The sequence below is a fragment of the Triturus cristatus genome, chromosome 4_1 (assembly GCF_964204655.1).
Source record: "Triturus cristatus chromosome 4_1, aTriCri1.1, whole genome shotgun sequence".
In the NCBI taxonomy this organism is placed as follows: domain Eukaryota; kingdom Metazoa; phylum Chordata; class Amphibia; order Caudata; family Salamandridae; genus Triturus; species Triturus cristatus.
In genome coordinates, this window is record NC_140585.1 from 279,483,594 (window position 1) to 279,510,381 (window position 26,788).

The window sequence follows — 26,788 nt, forward strand, 5'->3', positions numbered from 1 at the left end:
CACTTGTCCTTATCTGACCTACATGTCCCATTAGTTGCACAGAACTAAACAGTGCAGGGGCAGGACCCCCGTTGGAGCAGAGGAGCATCGTCCAACTTAAAATACCCCCCAAGACCCCATGAAAAATAAAATAGTTAATTTATTACTATTTTATTTTTCATCTTCATCCCGAGTCAAGCATCAGGATGGGGGCAGGGTCGCTGCTGAGTGACCGCAGCAGGGAGGAGGGTGGGCTGTCTATGCACTTATGTTTAGCCGGGAGAACTGCAACTACTTGTGGAGTCCCCCAAGGCTCCTCCATTTCGCCGTTGTTGTTCAACCTTTACCTTCGTCCACTCATTCAGTCACTCAGGAACTGGGATATCACGGTGTACAATTACGCCGACGACCTGCAAATCATCTTCCCACTGAACTCCCCTAATGCTGCTACTACCTTCCAGTCTGTCATGATCCACATTTTGGAATGGATGAATATTAATCAATTAAAGCTGAACCCGGGGAAGACTGAACTGCTTCTCCCTGGTTCCAGTTCTGCTCACTGGGGCCCTCAGTTCTGGCCCACTGAATTGGGCCCTCTTCCGGTCCCGCTGAAATCAGTGAAAAGTCTCGGCGTGATAATCGATGCTGAACTTTCTCTAAAAACCCAAGTGGGGGCTGTCATTTCCTCCTCTATGTACCAGCTCAGGAAGATCCGTAAGATCAGCCACCTACTCTCATCACCTGCATTAATCCAGGTCGTCATTTCCTTGGTCCTGTCCCGCCTGGATTTCTCCAACTCCATTTATCACGGTCTTCCTCAGTGTCTTCTGCATCGCCTTCAGGTTGTCCAGAACCAGGCGGCCCGTCTTATCTATAAAATCCCTAGGTGGCAGTCGGCTAAACCACTACTACAGCGACTCCACTGGCTGCCAATCGGCCAAAGGGCAGCCTTCAAGATGGCGTGCATCACCTACAAAGCACTTCACTGCACTAGCCCTGCCTTCTTGCAATCCTCAATCACGGCATACCAGCCATCACGTAATCTACGTTCTGCCCACCTCCACTTATTGACTGTTCCCAAAGTCAAAACTAAAAAGTTCGGTGCCCGCTCTTTCGCCCTTCTGGCCCCCTCCCTCTGGAATTCTTTATCTCTCCCCATCAAATCTAGTCCCTCCCTCCTTGACTTCAGGAAACTGTTAAAGACTTCCCTCTTCCCCCCTCCTTGCTAACCTACCTTTTGCCATCTGTCCCTCTGTCGCTGCTCTCACCCTTCTGTCATTAGCGCCAGGAAACCATTGGTGTCAGTGCGCTTTACAAGCTTCATTTAACATAACATAACATAACATGTCTTTTTGGCCGGCCGTCTTGAGACAGCCTGCTACACATGCGCACTTTAAACATCACTAACCCAGCTGTCTTAAGACAGCCGGGTTAGAGTGCAGGCCTCCAGGGTGCTGTGGAGCGCTGAGTGAGGCCGCTGCTGCTCTCACAGCAAGAGAGCAGTGCCTTGATTGGTAAAGGGAGCTCCAAGCTCCAGCTTCCAGTTCCTGTGGAGGTCCGGAGCAGAGGACGTCTTGTTTGCCCGATAAGTTTTTTAAATGTCTTTTTTTTTTTTGCGCGCAGCCCGCTCCCCCACCCCTCCCTGTAAATGCCAGCCGATACTGGAAAATATCTGTTACTGAGCATCTATCACTTTGTACCCTCTGTCTTTCTTTCTGTCTACAGTTTCTCTTGTTAACTATCCATTTTGTAGTCCGTTATATGTCCAGTCATTCACAATCTCATTTACAATATCCCATTTAAGTTGCTTTGTAAAGTCCCTCCTTCAATCTTTCTCCATTTCCATTACCCTTATCTCTTGTTCCTTATCTTGTTTTCCCACTTCTTATCATCCTCCTCTCAGGTTTCCTTTGAACTCCTCTGCCATCTCTAACTCAGCTGTTTTCTGATTTTCTACCTTTGATTTAGTTCCTACAATCCATCCTTTAAAGATGTAATCAGTGCCTTGTGACTCAGATTTGACTTACACACCACTGTTGGTTACTCCCACCCATCTACATTTCTCCACAATTCCTTATTTTACCTTCTCTTTCTGCTTTCCTCGCCATTCTGTATTCCCCTCTGCCTTGCCCTAAAAGTTATCTTTGTTACACTCTTTTCACCATGCTTTTTAATCCTTTTCTTTCAAATTCCCTTTCCCTTCATCTCTAGCCAAAGTTGCTACAATTTGGATACTCTGCCGGTTCATATCAGTCAGGCCTTATTGGGCTCCGCCTTCAAGGGATGCCTCAAACAGCACTTTCTCAGAGAACTTATATAACCATTGCCTGAATCCGAGCAATGGAGAATGCCTTTGCTAAAGCAGAGTATTTCTCTCATCTGTTCTTGCTGTACTGGTATATGGTAATGTGATTTCCTGTTTCCAGGAAAAGCTCTCTGCCATCCTGTGTCTGGTGGCTCGGAGGCTTAAGGCGTCCACGCTAGGAGTCTGTGTTCAACTTCATGGTTACAGGCTCGGGTTCACGTTCATCCTTCTGAGGTTGATAAAAATGAGTACCATTGACGGTGCTTAATTTGAGCCAGTTGTTTCCGTTGCCCGGTCTTTAATTGTCCATAGCGGTACTTATTACAGGCTGAAACATGGTGGCAGTGTTTGTCTAATTTAGAGATCAGTAACACAATAGCTGTTTATTAATTCGATATACATGAAAAATGAATAGTACCGGCTACCCAAGATATTCCTATAGCGTTTGGTGTCTGGAATAGTCTGAATTGGCACTCTTGCAGGTGTGTGATGGTTAGTAGTGTTGTTGGCATGGGCGTCCGCAGAAATTTTTCCAGGGGGGCTAACCTGGCAAATGAAGGGGCGTGGCTAATGTTAATCTATAGGGGATGGTCTAAAATGGCAGACAATCAGAATCGGGCAATGCTCAGGCCAAGCTAAGAAAAACAAGCATTGGCATAGCCAATAGGTCTCGCCTTTGGGACCTTATAAGTATTTAGTTCTGCAGCAGGTCCCAAAGGTGAGACCTATTGGCTATGCCAATGCTTGTTGTTATATCTGGGCATGTTGAGAGGCTAGGGGACTGGGCCTCGATGTCGGGTTGGGAGCACAGCAATGACCTACTCAATTTGAATGCGTAGGTAATACAACCGGAGGGGTGAAATGAAAGGTTCACTACCAGGAATAACAGGAAGGTAGAAAGTTAGGCTGGTTAGAAAGGTAAGGCGGGGTAGAGGCAGGCATGGTGGTGAGGGGAGAAACAGATGCATGCTAGGAGAGTGCTGTGAGGGAGGGAGGCGAAATGGGAAGAGGCATTGAAAGGTGGGTCGGGTAAAGGCCGTAGTGAGGCAAACAGAAGGGTAGCGAGGGGTGAAGGGTAGACAAAGAAGTGAGGTGTAGAAGAAAAAGATTCAGGAACGGAGACGGGTAAATCAAAGCTGGAGAGGGGAGAATAACGCAGTCGTAGAACGTGAGAGGGCCAGGTAGAGAGAGGGAGAGGTGTGTCAGAGACAGGTAAAGACAGCTGAGGAAGGGGGAATAATAAAGACTGAGGTAGACAGGTGAGGTAGAGGGGTGCGTTGATATAAAGGAAGTGCAGAGATGTGTCAGAGAGATGTTACTGAAGAGGAAAAAAAGCAGAGGTATTGAGAAAGGAGTAAGGTACTAAAAGAAGTAAGGGGGTGAACAGAGGTAAAACGAGTGGAAGGGGAGAGAACACGTAGAAGGTGAATGGCAGGGTAAAGTGAGCGATCAGGCAGTGAGTGTGAGGAGTGGGATACAGAGGAATATGTGGCAGTGAGCGCGAGGTGCGGGGTACAGAGGAATATGTTGTGGCATTGAGCACGAGGTGTGGGGTACAGAGGAATATAAGGCAGTGAGCGAGAGGTGTGGGGTACAGAGGGATATGTTGCGGCAGTGAGCGCAAGGTGCGGGGTACAGAGGGCTATATTGTGGCATTGAGCACGAGGTGTGGGGTACAGAGGATTATGTGGTGGCAGTGAGCACGAGGTGTGGGGTACAGAGGGATATGTTGTGGCATTGAGCACGAGGTGTGGGGTACAGAGGGATATGTTGTGGCATTGAGCACGAGGTGTGGGGTACAGAGGGATATGTGGTGGCATTGAGCACGAGGTGTGGGGTACAGAGGGATATATGGTGGCAGTGAGCGCGAGGTGTGGGGTACAGAGAGAAATAAGGCAGTGAGCGCGGGGAGTGGGATACAGAGGGATATGTGGCATTAAGCGCGAGGTGCGGGGTACAGAAGGATATGTTGTGGCATTGAGCATGAGGTGTGGGGTACAGAGGGATATGTTGTGGCATTGAGCTTGAGGTGCGGGGTACAGAAGGATATGTTGTGGCATTGAGCGTGAGGTGCGGGGTACAGAAGGATATGTTGTGACAGTGAGAATGAGGTGTGGGGTACAGAGGGATATGTTGTGGCAGTGAGCGCGAGGTGTGGGGTACAGAGGGAAATAAGGCAGTGAGCGCGGGCAGTGGGGTACAGGGGGATATGAGGCAGTGTAACACAGGGTCGTGAAGTCCTGCCAGACATGATAGGGTGCATACTGGCACATAGATATGTTATTGACACGAGCCTGTGTACGTGTTAGTGGGATATGAAATCCGGGCTATGCTACAACCTCAATTCTTGACTTGGGAGGATAATGCATCGACTCCTCCCAGAACTTCATTCAGAAGACCCCTTGCTCTCAGGCTACACAGTGTTAAAAGGAGGTCTTGGTGTCCAGACCTAACCACTTGTGCTTGTGGCGCACGGCTCAAAGTGGCCATTGTCATTCTGTTTGTGATCATCAGCCACAGACAGAATGACAATGGGCGGGAGGGGCTGCGAGGAGGCGTGCGAGGCGCCCCACCAGGGAGTTGAGGCGCCCCACCAGGGAGTTGAGGCGCCCCACCAGGGAGTTGAGGCGCCCCACCAGGGAGTTGAGGCGCCCCATCAGGGAATTGAGGCCTCTGGCAGGGAACAGCTCTGCTCCCTGCAGGGCCCGGAATTACAGACAAAAGGCGTCCGTAAAAGCATGGGCGGCCGCAGGGGGGGGGGGGGCAAGGAGGGGCGGGGGGGTGCAAGTGCCCCTCCGTGCCCCCCTTCCCATCCCCCCGCGGACGCCCATGGTTGTTGGTACTGTAATTGGTGACGTTGGTAGGGGCAATGGGTGGTACAAGCGGCAGTGGCCTCCTGAGGAGGGCCCCAGCACTTCTATTATTATTATTATTTTTTTTTAAATTAAGCACTGATTCAGTTGGGTAACAATAAAGGACCATTGTCTACCAACAACACCAATCGACTCCAAGGCGGTCAAGTTCCGCCTATACTCCTGTTGTATCAAAAATACATAAGTAAATTCTCAACTGCTGTCTTCCCCCATGTTTCTCTCAGAGCGTTCCTCTACCAAGTGATTCTCCGTTTGACTTTACCCCCGGTACCCCCATAAGTCTCTTTACCCCGTTCTCTACGCCATTTTGTCTGCTCTTGATTTTCTGTTTCCTCTTCCTGCGCCCCACCCTCCTGTAATATGTTTGTATGTGTACTTAGAAGGCAGAAGCTTAGCAAGGCTGTCCTCTGTCCTAGTGCAAGCAGGGAAAGGGGTTTTCATGGCTGCTGTTCCTCGCTCTGTTTGGCCCCGGTGCACCGCACCTGCTGCACCATTGATAGCTACGCCCGTTATAACGCCCGAAGGCTGTCGCATAGTCAGTCCTTCGTATCCATTTGTTGTCTCCCCTCTCTCCCTGTTCTTTTACATCCTGCCCTCTGACTCCTCCCCGTTCTCCCGCCCTCCCCCTTTCCCCCCTCGTCTCCGGCGCTCGTGCCACCCTGCCCCCATCGCTTTTCAAGGCGGCTCCTCAGCATGCACAGCAAACCTCCGCAGCGCCGCTGAGCTAATAAACATTTTTCTCGGTGACAGGCGCGGCCTAAACTGTGCATTGCTTATTGCTCATATCTGTCAGTCTGCCGCCGCGCACTCGAGGAAGGAATGTGCACTGCCGCGCCGCGCGGCCGCCGTCCGGGGGTCAGCAGAGGGGTCCATTAGAACAGAGTTTTTGTTTATCAGAGCGTTCTGCCCCGAGGACTAAATGCTGCCTTCTGACCGTTTATATAGCGCCATGTAGAAGTTATTAAGCGTGGTACCCAGCCTTGTGATTATGCTGTGAAAAGGGTGCGTTTCGAGGCGCCTCATAGTAGGCCGGGGCCCCTTGGTGTGGAGGGCTCACTGGAGTAACGGAAGTGAGATCACCTGTCTTTTTAACCCTGAGGACGTCACATGATCGAACGCTTGCATCATTAGCCCCTCGGCAGCCGCCCTTTTGCTCCTCAATAAGAAGGGCGACCTAGGTTTCACTTCCGGTTCTTCTTCTGGCCAAATGACCCTATAGACCAGGGTATCACTGCAGTGCCTGAAGGCAGTCAAAAGAGTACCATATGCTACCTCTAAATGACGTCCATGGTGATGTTAAAGGGACACACACCCAGGACTCCAGATAAGAAGGGATTTTGTGACGGCAGGTGAGTAAGGAAGGGTGGACCCTGTTCACTGGGGTGTTGTAGTGACAGATATACCGACCTGTAAGGAGTATTTCAGGATCTTGACTTCCGTTATGAAATATGTGGCGCGTGTCCAAGGTTCTTCAGGTACCGGTCTGACTCCTTGGAACACTGTCTTGGAGTCTTGTAAGAGCCTAGCGCCCGCCTCCTAGTAAAGTATGTTTTTCATACTTAATTTAATACTAAAATATCCAAAAAGCGAGTTCCTGATTCACGGAATCGAGGTCTGTAGCTACTTCACACATTGCACTTAGAACTATGGAAAATCTGCAGGGGGTTTGGAATTTCCACAGTTGTTAGTAGAGTAAAGGATTACCGAAACAAGCATTTGCCAAGTCAATAAATCTTGCTTTGCTAGTTCAGACCTACTAGCTCTGCCAGTGTATTTTTTGCCGACGTTGTTCAGAAAAAGAAAAAAAAATGCTGGTCAGCATAGGCAGAAAAACAAAACACGATAATGTCCATGCGTCCTTTTACATCATGATGGTATGTCGGGACAGTTTTATGATGCCTTTGTGCGCCTGCATGGTACCCTTACGCTGGACTGCTGTAGTAAGATGCATAAGTGTGCATCCGTGCATGTACATCATACGTCATGATGTGGATGCCTTTTTTTTCTATACATTTATCATTCAAAGATGGTGGATACCCATCTTGCAGCAGTAAATTAAAAACAAACACTGGCAAAGCAAATAGATGGGCCTTATTTTAGGAGTGCATGCTTTTTGTTGTAATGCCCCTATGTTGTTGAGTGATAGGTTGGAAGGCATCCAGCTGACAAGTTGTTTTATTTGTGGTCATATTTATATACAAAAATCTGCTTAATGGAACATCAAATACAAACTGGAAGTTCCAGCTCCATAGAAATCCAGGATTCACTCTGTGCTGAATGTCAAATTACATAATTAGATACGAAAACATGTTAGCTAAAGATTGTATGTGCCGCCATTAAATATGTACACATTACTTTGTAGTCTTAAAAAAAAAATATCACAGTGAAAACAATCTGTCAATGGAATTTATCAGTGTACTGACCACTCCACTATGGATATTTTGGTACTCCAAAGTGCAATACTAGGAATCCACCTGAAATAATACTTTTTGGAGAACCTCAAAATAACGTTTTGTTGAGTTTGTTTTAGACATTATTGAACATAGCACTGTTACAACATGACCAGCAGCAATACAAGTTTCCCAAACCAAACAACAGGTAGCAGCAGTAACAGTGCAACATTCCGCCTCCGCCATACACAAAACCACACACAAACCCTGCTCAATACAAGTACAAACAAGCATTTGCAATGCAATAGGTCTCGCATTTACGCGAGTTTGAGCTATTGGCATTGTAAATAACAATGCCTTTTATTTATGTTTTAAAAACAGAAACAAAAATAAAAGGCATTGTCATTTACAATGTCAATAGCTCAAACTCACGTAAATGCGAGACCTATTGCATTGCAAATGCTTGTTTTAGTTAGGGGTTAGGGTGTTAGGCCTAAGGGCAATGGGGGGTTCGGGGTAGTTATAGGGACAGCGTGAGGGGGTTGGGTAGTGTATTTAAAGGAGCAGAGTTTTAGGCCTCAGGGCAGGGGAATGGGTAGTTGAGGTTGTTTTTAGGGCTTAGGGGCTAGCGGAGTCGTTTTTAGGGCTTAGGGGTGGGCGGGGTAGTTTTTAGGGCTATGGGAGGTCGGCATAGGTTTTTAAATTAGGGGTTAAGGTTTTAGGCCTGAGGGCAGTGGAAGGGGTTGGTGTAGTTTTAGGGACAGCGCGGTGAGTAGGAGGGGATCGGAGGAAGGTTTTGGGCCTCAGGACAGGGGGGCAGGTAGGGAGTTTGTAGGGCGGGGGAGGGGTTCAGAGAAGTGGCGACTTTAGCCACACATACCCCTTTACCATTCATGGCTTTACCATGAAATTGTGTGATAAAGGCATGCATGGTAAAGGAATGTGTCTTTAGGACGCATTTGGGGTTCGAGCTGCGTTGTAGAGGCACATGTGATTAAGCCATGCGTGCCTCTATCATACAATCTCTGCAGCACACATAGCAAGAGGAATACATCTCTCCCAATGGTTTTTGTGCAGGAAGGTGCCCCTCCCTGCACAAAAACAATCCTGCCTGCAATGGAGGCACCCTGGTGCAAGGGTGCTTAGGTTGGAACTAGGCAACAAATTAATCAGCGCAGGGGTAAAGACCAGGAATGCACCTTGTTTCATAAATACGGTGCATTCCACCCGTTTCACATTGGCGTAGGACAGCGCAGCAAGAAAACTTGATGTGCTGCCCTACGCCAATTCCTCGTAAATGAGGCCCATTGTTCGGGGGGGGGGGGGCGGGGGGGAAATAAACACAAGCATTGAAAATGCAATAGGTCTCGCCTTCGTTTATGTTAAAGCAAGTGTAGAGAGTGGTAGTGAGAGAGGTGGAGAGGTAGAGAGTAGTAGTATAGAGTGAGTATTTGAGAGTGAGTAGTAGAGATTGAGTATTAGAGTAGCAGAAAGTGAGTATTAGAGTAATAGAGAGTGGATAGTAGAAATTGAATTGCAGAGAGTATTAGAGAGTTAGTAGAGAGTAGGAGAGAGTGAGTAATAGAGAGTGAGTAGTACAGTGGATAGCATAGAGTAATAGTGATTGAGTAGTAGAAAGTGAGTAGTAGTTAGTAGTAGAGTGAGTAGTAGAGAATGAGTAGTAGAGAGTGAGTAGTAGAGAGTGAGTAGATAGCAGTAGAGGGTGGTTGAGAGTGATTAGAGAGTAGTAGAGAAGTAGAGTGAGTAGTAGAGAGTAGTATAGAGTGAGTATTAGAGAGTGATTAGTAGTGATTGAGTAGTAGAGAGTAGTAGAGTGAGTTGCATAGAATGAGTAGTATAGATGAGTAAAGAGTGAGTAGAGGGTAGAGAGTAGTAGAGGTGAGTAGTAGAGAGTCTGTAGTAGAGTGAGTAGTAGAGTAAAGAGTAGAGAGTAGAGAATAGAGAGTAGTAGAGAGTGAGTAGTAGAGAGTGAGTAGTAGAGAGTGAGTAGTAGAGAGTGACTAGTAGGGAGTAAAGAGTGAGTAGTATAGAGTATTAGAGAGTGAGTAGTAGAGAATGAGTTTTAGAGAGTAGTGTGTGTAGTAGAGAGTAGTAGAGAGCGAGTAGTATTGAATGAGTAGCAATTAATAACAGCAAGCTGCGTACTGAAAGCGGCATTTTAATATAAGAACAGCGTAGTGACACCTTCAAAGCTTCCGTTGCTCTAACTGCAAGCTGCGTACTGAAAGCGGCATTTTAATATAATAACAGCGTAGTGACACCTTCAAAGCTTCCGTTGCAAGCATTACCTTTAGCTGCGCACTGAAAGCGGTATTATAATAAGAAGGAACGGCAATTAATAAAAGCTCAAACACTCATCTGGATCCCTTAAGCAAGACGTGGTGCCACTGCACCTGCTGTACGTGTGACTGCACTTTGGTACGGCTGACTTTAGAGCAGTCTGTGGCCGCTGTGCTGCTGCTAGGCCATCGCTCAAGCAAGACGCGGTGACACTGCACCTGCTGCACGTCTGACTGCACTTTGGTACGGCTGACTTTAGAGCAGTCTGTGGCCGCTGTGCTGCTGCTAGGCCATCGCTCAAGCAAGACGCGGTGCCACTGCACCTGCTGCACATCTGACTGCACTCTGATAGGGCTGAAAGCGGATTGTAAAATAAGAAGGAACGGCAATTAATAACGGCAAGCTGCGTACTGAAAGCGGCATTTTTAAATAAGAAAGAGTTTTAAAGGAAGAAGGAACGGCAATTAACAGCAAGCTGCGTACTGAAAGCGGCATTTTAATATAAGAACAGCGTAGTGACACCTTCAAAGTTTCCGTTGCCAAAACAGCAAGCTGCGCACTGAAAGCTGCATTTTAATAGAAGAACAGCGTAGTGACACCTTCAAAGCTTCCGTTGCAAGCATTACCTTTAGCTGCGCACTGAAAGCGGTATTCTAATAAGAAGGAACGGCAATTAATAAAAGCTCAAACACTCATCTGGATCCCTTAAGCAAGACGTGGTGCCACTGCACCTGCTGTACGTGTGACTGCACTTTGGTACGGCTGACTTTAGAGCAGTCTGTGGCCGCTGTGCTGCTGCTAGGCCATCGCTCAAGCAAGACGCGGTGACACTGCACCTGCTGCACGTCTGACTGCACTTTGGTACGGCTGACTTTAGAGCAGTCTGTGGCCGCTGTGCTGCTGCTAGGCCATCGCTCAAGCAAGACTCGGTGTCACTGCACCTGCTGCACATCTGACTGCACTCTGATAGGGCTGAAAGCGGATTGTAAAATAAGAAGGAACGGCAATTAATAACGGCAAGCTGCGTACTGAAAGCGGCATTTTTAAAAAGAAAGAATTTTAAAGGAAGAAGGAACGGCAATTAACAGCAAGCTGCGTACTGAAAGCGGCATTTTAATATAAGAACAGCGTAGTGACACCTTCAAAGTTTCCGTTGCCAAAACAGCAAGCTGCGCACTGAAAGCTGCATTTTAATAGAAGAACAGCGTAGTGACACCTTCAAAGCTTCCGTTGCTCTAACTGCAAGCTGCGTACTGAAAGCGGCATTTTAATATAAGAACAGCGTAGTGACTTCAAAGCTTCCGTTGCTAGGACACCAAAATAAACAAGAAGGGCTGGGCGAGAAGGGAGGGGGGAATGCCAGCAACAGAGGAGCCCGCGAAAGTGAAAGTGATCGGATTACGATCGCTACGGAGTTAAGACACATGGCGCTGCGCGCGTGCACGTTCACGTGCACTGTAGCTTTAGGCCACGGCAGCACTTTGAAAAGCCCAGATATAAAATGTCTCTTCGAGCCTTTGGCTCGCGAGACCTAAAAAAAAGTGGAGCAATCATCACAGTACCACACACAGTATATCAATAGCATTGTAAACATTCTTCACATCGAGAGTGTGTGTGCGTGCGTGCATGCAGTGGTTCAGGTGTGTGGTGGTCTATGTTATGGCAGAGGTCCGTGGACCCCAGGGGGTACCTATATAAAAACATAAATCTATCTTAGAAAATTATAAAATGTTCGGCAAACGTGAAGGAATTTGAAAACTAACAATTCAGTTTGTATCATTAGCTTGATTCAAAGGAGCGCTCAAGTACAAAACGTATGATCTAATTTCAAACACTAGTATGGAGCGACATAAAAAGAGCATCTATCAGGAGCCAGAAAGACAAAGCCGCAAGGTAGAGAGCCTGTCATAACCTGCTGGCTTTTGGAAATAAATCCAAATTCTGAAAATGTTCCAACCCTCCCATTAACATTAAACGTTTTATTTATCTTTTGCCTGGATATTAAACACAATATTTAACAATGTATGTATTTGTTTAATGTATACTAATTTCTGTAGTTTTGTGTATTATTTTGAGGTTCAAATCGTAGAAATTGCTAAGGTGTGGGTCCCCGGTGTCCAGTAGTCATTCATTGGGGTCCCCAGAACTCAAAAGGTTAAAAACCGCTGTGTTGGGGTCTATCTATCCATGCGATGTGTGTTGGTGTGGTATTGTGTGTGTTTTGGTATTCCTCATTGCATGAGTGCGTAATGTGTGTTTATGTGGCTCATGGTAGGTTGGCAGGTAATGAATCAGAACGTTTTCCTTGCTCTGTGTAAAGCATTCTCATCCCCCCAGGGCCCCAGGCTAGCTTTGAACTTATAAATGCCCTTGAGTTTTTAAAGAAATAATGTGACGATTGAATATCTATGAGAGACGTCCACCTTAGTCATAACCATTTTCAAAGTGAATATAAAACGACACTGTGCTGGGCTTTTGCTTTGAACATTTAAAGGCACTTTGAGTTGTGCTTGGGGTTCAGTAGGGGTGAAATGCTTACACCGCCTCTGGACAACTGCTGTTGCCAGTATCAATGCTTCTTTGCATCTAGGCTGCCCCAATAAAGTGAGAACAGGGATTTACAATTACAGCTACTTCATTCTTAATTTTCAAATGTAAACTCGCACATCTACGGAGGGTGAATATTCAAAACTGTAACATGCACACACACACTTTCATTGACATTTTCGGACCCACGTATAATGCTCTCCTTTTCAATTTACTCAAAAAGTATGAAGTAAGTGTACATTTTTATGTGTGTGAGTTCCGAAGCACACCCATTTTTAAGGGCAAGTAGGCAAATATTTTCAATGTGGAAAATGTCTTCATTGGGTGCTGAAAAGGGAAGGTTGCACATTTACCCTAACCCTAAACCAGTGGGTTGTTTATTTGCGGGCATCCGTAGGAACCTGACTAATGGTATTGAAGTACACTTTGAAATCTATAAACATGAACATTTCCAGACCTACTTCTAGGGATTTTGCAAATTATGAAAACCGATAAATCTATACAAGTGATAGCTTGCCGTGAATATAAAATGAATAGATGTACTCACCAGGTTTTTATATACTTCGCACTGTGAGTAATTCCAGTTGACCAGTGAAAGATGGTTTTCTCAGATTTCATTTTGGTACTGACGTGGTTTTAGACGTCTGCTAGCCCGCTATGGAGAATATTTCATTGCAATTTGCAGCTATTGATTCGTGGTAGTTGGTATTTTTACTTCACCATTTTTAGGTCTGGCTGAGTCAGCGCGCATGCGCTGCTCGGAGAGACATTTAGTAGGTGAGTTGTCAAAGTGCTCCTGGCTGGCGACAAGCTTGCGTTCACACGAGCGCGCACACGCGCAGCCGGCAGCTTTGCAATATGTACAGCCGTGATCACTTTCACGCGTGCAGCCTACTTTCACTTTTCGCGCGCGCGCACCACTCGCGTTTCTTGTTTTAAATGCCGACAGTACCTTAAATATGAATTTTACCTCAAGGTGTGTTCTTCATGTTTGTGCTAATTAACCGTTGACCTCTATGGGCATATTTTCAGACTACGGTGGCAAGTCAAGGGGTGAAATAACAAAGCGAATGTTCACGTTACTTCGAGAGTACCGCCATTTTGAAAACCACATTTGTACTTTTTTGTCAGTTCAGGTGTTGCACAGATTCGACTTACCCCTTGCACACTCGCTAAAACATTGCTTCGAACCTCACAAACTATGCTACTCACTGCAGGATCTTTGGGAATTCGAATGTCGATTCCATGTTTCTTTCCCTTCTTTTTTTCATTTTCTCTAAATCACAATTTCTATATAAGTAATTGAATGTGACAGCTGATACCACCAGCACACAATTGCTTAAATTCAAATAATACTCCTCTTATAGGGTAGCTTTATGCGTGATGTAATTGAGCACAGCAGATTTGTGGGTTTTGGACTCTCATTAGTGGCGATGTGGAGAAAAGAATTATGTCATTTTCAAAGTCATAAGTTATGTTACTAGTCATTTAATTTGCTCACAATGTATACAGGGGGGCTGGGTTGGGCTGCCTATTTACTTTCTAAAGTGTTCAGTTCTGTGTTGTCACTTTGAATGTTTTAACAGTGTGGCAATTGTGTGTATGTGTTATGCACATATAAAAATGTGAGATACTTCATAATATTGCCGGCCACTCTATCCAGTCCCATTGAGGCCGGGATTTCATCTGGAGGGCAAATGACTACTTTTGATTTGGGGGCTTGCTTCTTGAAACCAAAGCACTAAAGTATTCAGTTATTGGAGTGCTTGATAGAGGCTGGTCGTTTGTATCCTTCATTTAGTGAGTGAGCCACAGAAATGGGACCCACTGGGAGTGGTTGCTTTTTAGGTCTCGCTGAGTTAGCGTGCATGCGTTGCTCGGAGAGACTTTAGTAGGTGAGTTTTCAAAGTGCTGCTGGCTGACGACAAGCTTGGGCTCACGCACAAACTGCCAGCCTTCAGCGCCATCTGTCGTTCCTCTTGCTTGCTCCCTGCCTCCGCCCCTCCCCCTGCCTTCGTGCTTACAAGCGTTCGGGATTCTCCCAGTGGGTGCATCTCCGTCAGGCAATGTCACGCCCACCTTAAATGTTAACGAATATTTTATTGTAGCAAACAGCGCGATATAACACAAGCATTGTACAAAAAAAGAGGTTCAGGTAGCAAACAGCATGTAAACACCGGAATCAGGCCACACACGAGAATGCTGTCACGAGCTTTCATAATGTTACAAGAGCTTCATGTAGCAAACAGCAAAATTGAATAAACAGGCATAATGTAGCAAACAGGCTTGCCAGAATAATTAATCGGGACATAACACACCAACAGCATGTCTGGAGATAAGTAAGATTATAATGCGTGCATCCAATATTTACATTTGATTCGCCATTACCTAATAAATGGTCCTTTCAGGGGGAAATGCAACAGACGCATAGGGGAGTGCTGAAGTCATCAAATCTAATGCATGTTTGGACACACGTATTTGCAGGAGTATTGCTACAAAGACAATAACAGAAAGATGACCGCCTCTCGAAATAGAAACATACTGAAGGAAGGGCTCTGTTGTCTGCAGGAGACGACCTTTAACCCTTCCATTGACGCCCATTCTGTGTCTTCCATGCTTGCCTGTCACACACACATACACACACAACCACACATACAACCACACACACACAACCACATCCACACTCAACCACCCAAACACAATCTCACACACACACACACACACACACACAACCACACCCAACCCCCCACACACACAACCACACACAAACACAACACACACACAACCACAAACAACCAACCAACCACACACACAACCACACACACAACCACACACACACAACCACACACACAACCACACACACAACCCCACACACACAACCCCACACACACAACCCCACGCACAACCACACACACACCACCACACACACAACCACACACACAACCAACCACACAAACACCCCCACAACCCCCCACCCACACACACACACAACCACACACACAACCACACACACACACACACACAACCACACACACTCACACACACAACACATACACACACAACCCCACACACACCACACACACACACAACCACACACACACACAAAACCAACCACTACAAACCACACACACAACCACACACTCACACACAACACATACACACACAACCCCACACACAACACCACACACACACAACCACACACACCCAACCAACCACACAACCACAACCACACACACAACCACACATACACACACAACCACACACACACATAACCACACAGACAACCCCACACACACAACCCCACACACACACACAACCCCACACACACACCACCACACACACAACCACACACACACGACACACACACACAACCACACACACAACCAACCACACACACACAACCACACACACACCCACAACCCCCCCCACACCCACACACAACCACACACACACACAGACACACACACACAACCACAACCACACACACAACCACACACACTAACACACACACAACACATACACACACAACTACACACACACAAAACCAACCACTACAAACCACACACACAACACACACACACAACCACAACCACACACCCTCAACCACACACCCAACCACACCCACAACCACACCCACAACCACACCCACAACCACACACACAACCACACACACAATAGGAAGAGACAACTGCAGCAGGACCTTCGGCTCGATCAGGACAGCAGAACCACCGGAAAAGGAACCCCTCGGCACCACCAGGGCAGCAAGAAGTTGTCACTGGAGACATCGTGATCCTATGAACAATAGTGTCATCAATGATCTAATCCAAACTGTAAACTGTGACAAATAACATCCCTATATATTGCAGTACCACAAAAACAGCAACAAGCATTGGCATAGCCAATAGGTCTCGCCTTTGGGACCTTATAAGTGTTTTGCCATGCAACAGTTGTTGTTGCACCAAGGATATTGTGCTGCATAACTAAATACCGGCACTTAATTGCATACACGAGCACTTGACAGCTGCCGTATGGTGGCGCTTTTTTTTGTAATTTTAAGATGAGCAGAACAGCAGTTGTTTATAAATTCAATATACATTATATGGGTGGTGAAAGCTGCGGTGGCCTCCTGACAAGAGTCGCTGGCACTTCATTTTTTTATAAATTATGCACTCATTTTTGGGGACCAGCACTTATTTTTACTAATCTGATATTTCCCGAGGGCAAGAGAGGAAAAAACAAACACAGGAAAAGAAAGAGAAAACCGTCACAAAGGGAGAAAGCATGATCCTGTAAGAGTGAGTTAAAGGGGCAGGGAGTGTCTGGTGGTGGATTAAAGAGGCATGAGGTGGATTCCACAATATGCATCCTTTTATTTAGCTTGCTGAAATGTAATCGCACTGGCCGCAAGAGTCTGAGCCCAATTTCGGCACCGTTACTCATTCTTTTATAAATTAAGCACTGAGAGATGTCTCGAAAAGGCAGAAGTGGGATGGCAAAAATGAGAGAACGAAAAAGAGAGTTCTAAGATGAAAGGGAGTTAGATGAAGCACGACCACGAGTAGTACCCACTGTCTGCAGCCTGCCCCATCCCACCTTTTCCAGCGCTGGTGACCAGGCTGGGGCACCGGAGAACATTTTGTTTGCATGTATAATGTGCCTGGAGCAGCTGCTGTTGGTGTCCAAGCCTAACCTCTCACTGTTTAGCAGCTAGGCTGCTGGGCTCAGTAGAGCTCAGCTCCATCGCACTGTGTCCTGCTGAGAGGCACTTCCCTGGATGCTACACCACTGTCCACTCTGAAGTCCCAAGCAGCGGCGTAACATTAACCTCCGCAGGGCAGTGGGGCACCTGAGCTCCAGGTTCCCCCCTCGCCCCCCCAGCTCTGTGTACAGCCAATGGGCCCCTAGCCTGAGAACTCCGGAGTGGGAGCGTTGGGGGGGCCTCCATGTACTTTGCAGGGGCCCACTCAAGTTTCATTGTGCCACTGGTCCCACGCGGGATGCGCTGTGCATGTGAGGCTGTCCCAACCCGTTCTCCTGGGAGGGCACATACAGACTGCAGGCGATCAGGCCTAGCGCACATCGCTCACCTAGCCCCATGGAGGGCATATACAGGCGAACAGTCCCAGAGCACATGCTCACCTAGCCTGAACACCCTTTACACTCTGCCTCCACAATGCTCGCGGCAGCAGCATCCATCTGTCACCCACACAATCAGTATTGCAGCAGCAGATAAAACAAAGCAGCCAGAGCAGACGTTGGGACCACCAATGTGAGTGCGCTGAGACCTAACACTCTGCTCAGGGTAATCACATGACACTCTTGAGAGGACGCTGCTCAGCTTAATCACGTGACAATCTTGGGTGCTTGCGTTGATGCGGTGAATTGCCAAAAGGAGTGACCCTCGATGCGTGGCCCTTGGCAGGGGTGAGAGGGAACGGGAAGAAGCACTTTGGCGACTGAGTAACATGTAGTGCAGGGGGATAGAAGTACACTAAGGCAGCCGTTTGTAAACAAATGCACAGTCAGGGAATGCTTAACACGAAAGAAAGTTGTGCAAGCTGTAGAAGCAGAGACGCCAGCCAATCAAAGAGATGGTAAAAAGGCAATGCTCCATGGGGGGGACAAACATTAGATTGACAAGGTGGTACACAAATAAGAAGCAGGCAAATGAAGGTGACAGGAACACCAACCAATGGTAAGCAATGGTTGGGCTCCAAACCCACCTATCTTCTTGTTAAGCCATAATATGTCTCCTAACAGGCAGCACATATGCTGTGTAGTATGTTCAACCTAAAAATTATCACTCTTCATTAAACACAGCAAATATTCCATGTCTTTTTAATATTAAGAATTTAAAGTTAATCACACTCTAAGGGGCATATGCATCAACATTAGCATTTGCGATTCCTTATTAGCGAAAAATAAGGATTCGCTAATAAGGAATAGCAAAAGGCTATGCATGTAGGAATCGCTATTCAAATAGCGATTCCTTAACTTTCCTTAATTGCTACTAGCAAATAGCGAGTAGCAATTAAGGAATGCCGTCCCAATCATTCCTATGGGCCTCCAGGCCCATAGGAATGAATCGGAGATTGCATGAGCAAATAGCGAGTACCAGTAGGTTCTCGCAAATTGCTCATGCAATTTCAAGGGTGCAAGGGTGTCAAAATGACACCCTATAGCACCCCTGAAAATGATATGTGCACATATGTTGCACACACACATGCTCTAAGGGCATGTGTGTGCGCAACATGAAACTTTGAAAAATGCACAAAAGTGCATTTTGCAAAGTTTTTGCAAATTACCATGCAGTTCATCTTCATGGTAATTTGCTCCCCCTATTAGCGAAATCGCTAATTTTTTTACTTTGATGCATTGCATTTAAGGAATCTCACTTTGGGATTCCTTAAATGCAATCGCTATTTAAGGAATCGGTATTTAAGGAATCCCTATTTAAGGAATCGGTATTTAAGGAATCCCTATTTAAAGAATCGCTATTTAAGGATTCCTTAAATAGCGATTTTTGCTTTTGGGTTGATGCATTGGGATTGGGTATTTTTAACTTAATACCGGGAGCTATTAGCGATTCGGTATTTTACCGACTGGATTTTGGGTTGATGCATGAGGCTGTAAATCAATAAACACAAAAAAATCAATGCACCAGCACCTTATTCCTCTCAGAGTATAGAATAAGGCAAGAATAGGCAGATACCTCTAACCTCCTGGTCAGGGACCCACCCTCTCCCCCCGCAGCCCCGCTGTTAAGTGCCGCTGCTCCGTGCACTGCTTGGTCAGGTAGGTGTTTGAGGCCCTACTCCACCCGCAGGCTCCTGCCTGCACCTCTGCCCTGGTGGTCCCACTTCTGTCCATGTTGTATTGTGCCCGTTTTTATGCCAATTTTCTGTCTTTTTGCTGTTTTCTGTCTTTTTGCTCATTTTCTGTCTTTATTATTGTGCCTGTTTTTCCTGTCATTTTAGTCCGTTTTGCCTTGTCTCTCTCTGTTTTTTCCCCGTTTTCTGTCAGTTTTCCTTTTCCCGCTGCTGCTGCCACTGCGGCCTCTCCCTCCTGCTGCTTCAGGCAACTGCCTCCCAGCTGCGCTTCCCTCCGCCCTTCCCTATTTAATGGCAGCCGCGAACATCGGGCGCGCCAAAGACAAGACTGTCTGCGCCCGTCCTCGACTCGACCAGCGCCAGGAACCCTAGATCTCCATCCACCCACCACTACGGCTCAGCTGCCCTCCTCGCACTCAACCCTGGAAGAAGCAACAGCTGCCAGCTGTCCACGCCAAACGCCACCCATGGCCAGTTCACCTGCCGCCACTGCCGCCGAAACTTCACCACCCTCCGCCCCCACACCGGACGCCAACACCACCGAAGCCCTGAGGTGCATCCTCCTCAACATGTGCTTCCTGCACAGGCACACTGTAGAAATCTGAGACCTCCTCGACACCCTCTCGTCAGACGTCGCCTTCTTCTCAGAAACTTGGACCAACTTCAACTCCACATCCGGCCCGAACATCTCCACCGCCATCCCTGACGTATACAAGATCCAGAGGAAGGATCGCCTCAACTGCCCAGGAGGAGGACTCGCCATCTCCCACAGGAGCTCCCTCTTACTCACGACCTCCAGATTGAGCTACAGCCCGCCCGCCCGCCACCGAACACCTCCACTTCCAAATCCAGACCAGCCCCAAAGTGACCCTACAAGGCACCCTCGTCTACAGACCTCCCGGACCTCGAACCACATTCCCCACTACCATCGCCGCCCTCTTCGCACCCCACGCCATCGCCTCCATGGACTACAAGCTCATCGGAGACCTCAATTTCCACCTCACCAACCTCAGCGACTCCATCTCCGCCACCCTCTTGGACAATCTCGCCAACCTCTGACTGAAACAACTTGTCACCATCTCCACCCACTCGGCAGGACACACCGTCGACCCCATCTTCGCAGGAGGCAACAACACCCACTTCAGCCACACCTCGCAACCCCCCTGGACAGACCACTACTGCGTACACTTCCACATCGACAAACCCACCACAGCCAAACCTACACCCGGCCCTCCACGAAGGAACTGGAGCAAGGTCACTGAGGAACAGCTCATCTCCACCCTCAACCGCGGTGCGCCCACCACCTCTGCTGACGCCAACCTCGCACTCAAATAATTCACAGATGGATCACCAACTGCGCAGACGACCTCACACCCCTACGTAACACCGACAGACAGCATCCCAGAATAGCCACCTGGTTCACCGCCGACCTCCAAGAATCCAGATGCACCTGTAGACGTCTCGAGAAGAACTGGAGAAATAGCAAATCCCCGGAAGACCGTTCCGCCTACAAGAACGCCATGACAGAATACCACCAACGCATCAGATCCACCAAAAGGACATTCATCCAGAACAAGATCCTCGCCAACTCCAGCAACTCTAATGAACTCTTCAGCGTCATCTGGAATGCATCAAACCCTCCAGCAAAAACACAGACATCACCCCCTCCCAGGATCACTGCAACAAGCTTGGCTCCTACTTCCATCTGAAAATCAAGGGCCTGTACAACAACTTCAACGACCAGACACTGGACACCGACACCACTCCCGCCTCCAGCAACGCCAGCCAGCCCACCATATCCTCCTGGACTCCAGTCACCTCCAAAGACACCACATCGACCATGAAAAGCATCCACTCAGGAGCCCCCACCGACCCCCTGCCCCTTTCACATCTTCCACAGAGCCACTGCCGCCATCGCACCGGAACTATGACACACCATCAATGCCACCTTCAAAACCGGCATCTTTCCCGACGACTGGAAATGTGTGGAAGTCAGACCCCTACTCAAGAAGCCCTCAGCAAATTCCACCGACCTCAAGAACTACTGACCCATCTCCCTCCTCCCCTTCACGGCAAAAGTCACCAAGTAGACCATCAACGTCTAACTAACGAAATTCATCGAAGATCACTCCATCCTCGACCCCTCCCAATCCGGATTCTGCAGCAACCACAGCACTGAGACCGCTCTACTCGCAGCCACAGAGGACATTCGCACCCTCCTTGACCAAGGACACACCACAGCCCTGCCAGACTACACGAAGCCGGCATACAGGGAACCGCCCTACAGGGCTCCGCTCCTTCCTCAGTGGCAGAAACCAAACAATCAGACTCTCACTCTTCCTCTTTGAACCCACAGAGATCAACTGCGGAGTACCCCAAGGATCGTCGCTCAGCCCTACGCTCTTCAACGTCTACATGGCCCCACTCGCCGCCATTGTCAGACAGCACGGACTAGCATTGTATCCTACGCTGACGACACCCAGCTCATCCTCTCCCTCACCAAGGACCCACTCACCACCAGACTCAACTTCCAGGAAGGAATGAAGGACGTCACATCTTGGATGAGTAGCAGCTGCCTGAAGCTAAACTCAGAGAAGACAGAGGTCCTTGTCCTCGGATCCTCCGCCTCTGCATGGGACAACACCTGTTGGCCCTCCGTCCTCGGCAGCCCCTCCCCCACAGACCACACCCGGAACCTTGGCATCGTACTCGACTCCTCCCTCTCCATGACCAGACAGGTCAACCCGGTCGCCTACACCTGCTTCAACACCCTCCGCAAGATCTTCAAACGGATCCCCCGGAATCAAGAAAGACCATCACCAACCCACTCATAACCAGCAGACTGGACTACGGCAATGCCCTCTACTTAGGGATCAACAAGTCTCTGCTCCACAAACTCCAGGCCATACAGAACCCCGCAGCCCGACTCATCCTCGGCATCCCTTGACACGAACACATCTCCCAACACCTGCGCAGCCTCCACTGGCTTCCCCTCTGAAAGAGAGTAACTTTCAAGATACTCACCCACGCCTACAAATCCCTACACAACACCAGACCCCAATATCTGAACCACAGAATCTCCATCCATGTACCCAAGAGGAACCTACAATCCGCCAACCTTGCCCTCGCCGAAACCCCACATATCCGCAGAGTAAGAACGGGTGGGAGATCCTTCTCCTACATCGCGGCCAAGACCTGGAACGAGCTCCCGATAAATATCAGACGCACCCCCACCCTGCACATCTTCAGGAAGACCCTCAAAACTTCACTCTTCAACTGACCGGCTCTTTGACTAACCGGAGCTTCCCCCTCCAGCGCCTTGAGACCCTCTCAGGTAAATAGTGCGCTTTAAACCCCCTGGTTGATTGATTGATTGATACCTGCTGTAAACTTGTATGGGCATTGGGTTCTCAGGTTGGTAAGGCAACCCCTTCCCAAGGCATACAACATTTCATTTTCTCTGCGACAACATAAAATCCTTGCACTCCATGGTCACAGCAGACCGCTTTCTGTGTTAAATCTGGTGCTCAGAAAAAGTCCAAAGTAGCAGCCTCAAATTTAATTTCCTTTCTGTAGCAGTTCTTTTGTGCCAAGAGGCACAGATGGTACAACGTGTGTGTAAGTGTGCGTGGTCTGATCAAGTATGAGATCAGGCAATTGGTTTCTTGGCCACCAAAGTCATGTTTATGTGTGGTCATCTTTGCAGCAGGAGATGAATCGGCAATATGTGATTTCCGACTATGTATAGTTTGTCAGAGAGGAATACTGTCAATCAGAGTGTAACCGCGTGGGGAAAAGAGAGCTTGTGTTAAGCCCTTTTAAAGTGGTACTTGACATTTCCCAGCCCTTTGCTGTGGTTTCCTCCACAGCTGGGAGTCTTCCACGGCAGAGATGTTTTAAGGCATGGTCAAAGTGGGCAATTGTCCAGGGCGCCCACCTTCCAAGGTGCCCTTGGGAAAGTGACATTTTTCTCTATTTTACTTTTTGTCTATTCATCTTTCTCAACCTTTAAAATATGATTCAATTTTTATGTCAACATGCGGCTTGAATTAGAAGAAAACAGGCAATAAAAACAAGGCTGTTCCAAGTAGTGGCCCCATAAATGTTTTTTGCCGTCGAAGTTAAGACAACACTGTTTCTTGGACAAGCATCTCACCTTTTACCCCCACAAAAGTACAGAGAAACCTCGACCATCATCCTACCCTTTTTTTTCATTGATTAGGTGGCACTCTTGGTTTAGTATAAACAATAGAGAGAAAAACATTCAAAGTAACGTCTTCCACCGAATGAACTTTAAAAAAAAGCGTAAATGAAAGCTGGGTTGTGACAAAACACTTGTTGTGGCTGTTGTTTTACAAACTCCAGCAGCACAGATTTTCAGATCCTGTAGGTCACACTTGTCAAGGCCTGTCCCTCCTGCCCCAAAATTTAGCAAAATACCCCTTGCTGGGCAGGTGCAGTGAGGGCACCCACCAATGGATGGAGTTGGTGAGTCCGCCATCTTGACTGAAAGGTGAGTTAGATACAATAAAACAGAGCAGTGCTGGCCTATAATGACCGCACTAGTGCTAGTGTAGACAATATTCAATAATAGCGCTTAACCTCTTGCAGTCCCACTGCTCGGGACCAACCATACCTACAACAAAGAACCTGAAAAGAGGACGCACTTCACGTATTTCGTATCAATTTTGTTCCAACAATTCAGAGCAATTCAAAAGTTCATAGCACAATTCTCCTCTCCTGATCCATATAAGAGGAGGGAGCTTTCAAAAGAGAGCGTTTTTATTTGCAATTCATCAACATTTTACACTTCCGGCCAGCCCAGCCAATACGTTTCGTCCTATAAAAGACTTCATCAGGTTTTGCACACACTATCTATCTATCTATCTATCTATCTATCTATCTATCTATCTATCTATCTATCTATCTATCTATCTATCTATCTATCTATCTATCTATCTATCTATCTATCTATCTATCTATCTATCTATCTATCTATCTATCTATCTATCTATCTATCTCTATCTATTTGTTTGGCTAGTCCTTTAATGGCTAAAAGTAATCAGTTTCTTCCTAGTGGAATCTGCAGAGTAATGGCAAAGTGAATGTAATGGAGTCGATATCGAATAAATCGAGTCTGACAAACTCATTGCCCTGACCTCACTGTCTCAGTAGTTGCCAGTGGGCAAGTGTAATGCCCAATGTAGCACATTGTAGCACTAAGCAGAGTAGCTGAGCCATCCTCGAAGCCTGCAGAGAGCAGCACGCATTGCGCTCTGCCACTCCATCTAGGAGTCCATATATGGTACAGCGTTAGTAGCCAGCGCTCCAGCTTGACGTGGCTGAGGAGGCGCTATAAGGCATGACTTTGCATTTTAGTGTGTGGATGCGGACCACCACATTGAAATGTGTTAGTCTAACGCCCGAGGCGTGGTACTTGGCAGGGCTGTGTATGAGATTTAGAGGGTATGCGATTTGTGCCTGCGCACTGATTATGTGTATTTCTTGTGTGTCCGCATGTGATGTGTGTATGATATATATGTGTGTGTGCACGCATCCATGGGCATGGATTTTGAATCTGTGGAAATTGATATGAACTACAAGTACAATCAGTGGCCCACCTTGAGGTAGCTGCAGCTCGAGAATGGGACTCGGGCTCGAGGTCCTGGAGCGCTGGGTGACCCTAGGTAAGCCACATTTTAAGCGGTTTGCAGGGGGTTGAGAAACCACTGTCCATCGGTGATCTGCGTGAGTGTAGAGGGATGCAATTATTTTTAAATGTCACCTTTGGGGCAAGTGGACCATAGGGGGAACAGACTGTTCCTCCAGGTATTGCCTATCAAGGGATGAGTCTACAGGAGTCACCACCTGGGCTCTAAAAGTGAAACACATGGAGAGGGAATCTCTTAGACTTTAGGGCTGAGTTTTCTAAAAGCAAGAATAATTCTATAGGTTTTTTTAACCTGTATTCGAGAAAAGTTGGACAATGGTCTATAGTGTGAGAAAAGCAGGATTCTTGGGTGAGTCTGTACAAGCAGATTTGTGAAGTCATCATATTGAGGCCCACAATACTACAGTCAAGCATGGTGGACCGCGTGGCCGAATGTGTATGGTAAGGCCTGCTGCACAAGTGTGTTTTTTAATTCTGTTTAAAGGAGACGTATTTTATATGTGAGAGCATGCAGAGGACAGGCATACCGTTACTTATCAGGATCAAAAGTTCATATTGTATTGTATGCGGAACTTGTAGAGCGCAGCTATCACCCAATGGGTATCTTGGCGCTAGTACGTAAATCCTCAACAGGCGGGGGGGGGGGAAGACAACATGGACTGGCAGAGCGACTCCCGAGTACATTGGACTCTGGGAAACAGCCATGTTTTGATCTTTTTCCTAAACTGTAGCAGATCAGACATCTGTCTATATTCCAAAGGAATGCTGTTCCAGAGTTTGGCCGCAGCCGAGCTAAACACTCTTCCTCCTGATCTAACTCTTTGAGTTTTCGGGACTTTCACCAAACAGGCAGTGGCTGATCGAAGGCACCTTGATGGTGTGTACCATGTGAAGAGCCCCTGAAGAGGTCTTCTAGGTCCCAGGCCATGAAGGGCCTTAAAGACCAAACACAGGGACTTAAACTGAACCCGCTGCAGTATGGGTAGCCATGAAGTTCTGCCAGTGCTAATGACCCAGACGAACGGCGAGGTTTCATCAATGCCAGCTTAGCTGCCGTAGTTTGGACTCTTTGGAGGCGCTCAATCAAAAATTTCAGGGCCTCCAATAGTAGGGCGTTACAATAATCAAGCCTACTAAGAATGATACTACCAACGACCAGCGCCCTGGTCGTCTTTGGCAGTAACGGAAGAATTTTCGTTAGTGCTTTAATCAGGGAAAAACAGTTTCCCACCACCTTATTTACCTGCATTTCCATGGTCAGATGCGCATCCAACATCACTCCCAAATTACGTACTGTTCCAACTGGAGTTTGAACAGATGTAGCTGGGGGAGGCCAAAAGTTGTACGGAAAAGGAGGGGGGGACCTTCCCCACACCACAATATAGGACTTCCATCTTATCTGAGTTGAATTGGAGTGAGTTATTTCTTAACCATTGGGCAGTATCCTGCATGCAGTCATGAAAGGATGCTAAGGAGATCGACTGGTCTCCCTCCGAGGAAAAGAAGAGCTGGGTGTCATCGGCATAGTTCACCACTCTCACACCATGCGCCTTCATAACTCCTATCAAGGGTCTCATGTAGATGGCTTATAGCCGATCACTGAGGAACACCATGGTGGATGTTAGAAAATTTAGACTGGTACGGAGGAAGAGAAACTGCCTGACTTCTGTTAGAGAGATAAGATCGAAACCACTCCAGAACTATCCCTAACACCTCAGCTTCTTCCAACCTGGTCAGCAAGATACAGTGATCCACCGTGTCGAATGCGGCAGACAGGTCGAGTAAAACTAAAATGCCCGATTGTCCCCTGTCTGCCCGCAGTCGGAGATCGTCTAACACGGTCACTAGGGCAGTCTCATTATGGCAATCTGTTTCTGTTGGTGAATTTATAG

At 47.5% G+C, this 26,788-nt stretch overlaps 1 protein-coding gene across 2 annotated transcripts in view; it reads left to right on the plus strand.

Moving 5' to 3' along the window:
• Positions 1 to 26,788, plus strand: part of TBXAS1 (thromboxane A synthase 1) — a 405,845-nt gene that overhangs the window by 115,226 nt on the left and 263,831 nt on the right. The window contains exon 1 of one of the 2 annotated variants that reach the window (XM_085652049.1): positions 6,444 to 6,506. The exons of the other annotated variant lie outside the window; for it this stretch is intronic. Within the exon in view, the coding sequence (XP_085508175.1) occupies positions 6,445 to 6,506 (62 nt within the window). The 5' untranslated portion in view covers position 6,444. Of the gene's footprint in view, positions 1 to 6,443; positions 6,507 to 26,788 lie in introns of those variants that run through there. 2 annotated transcript variants of the gene reach the window in all.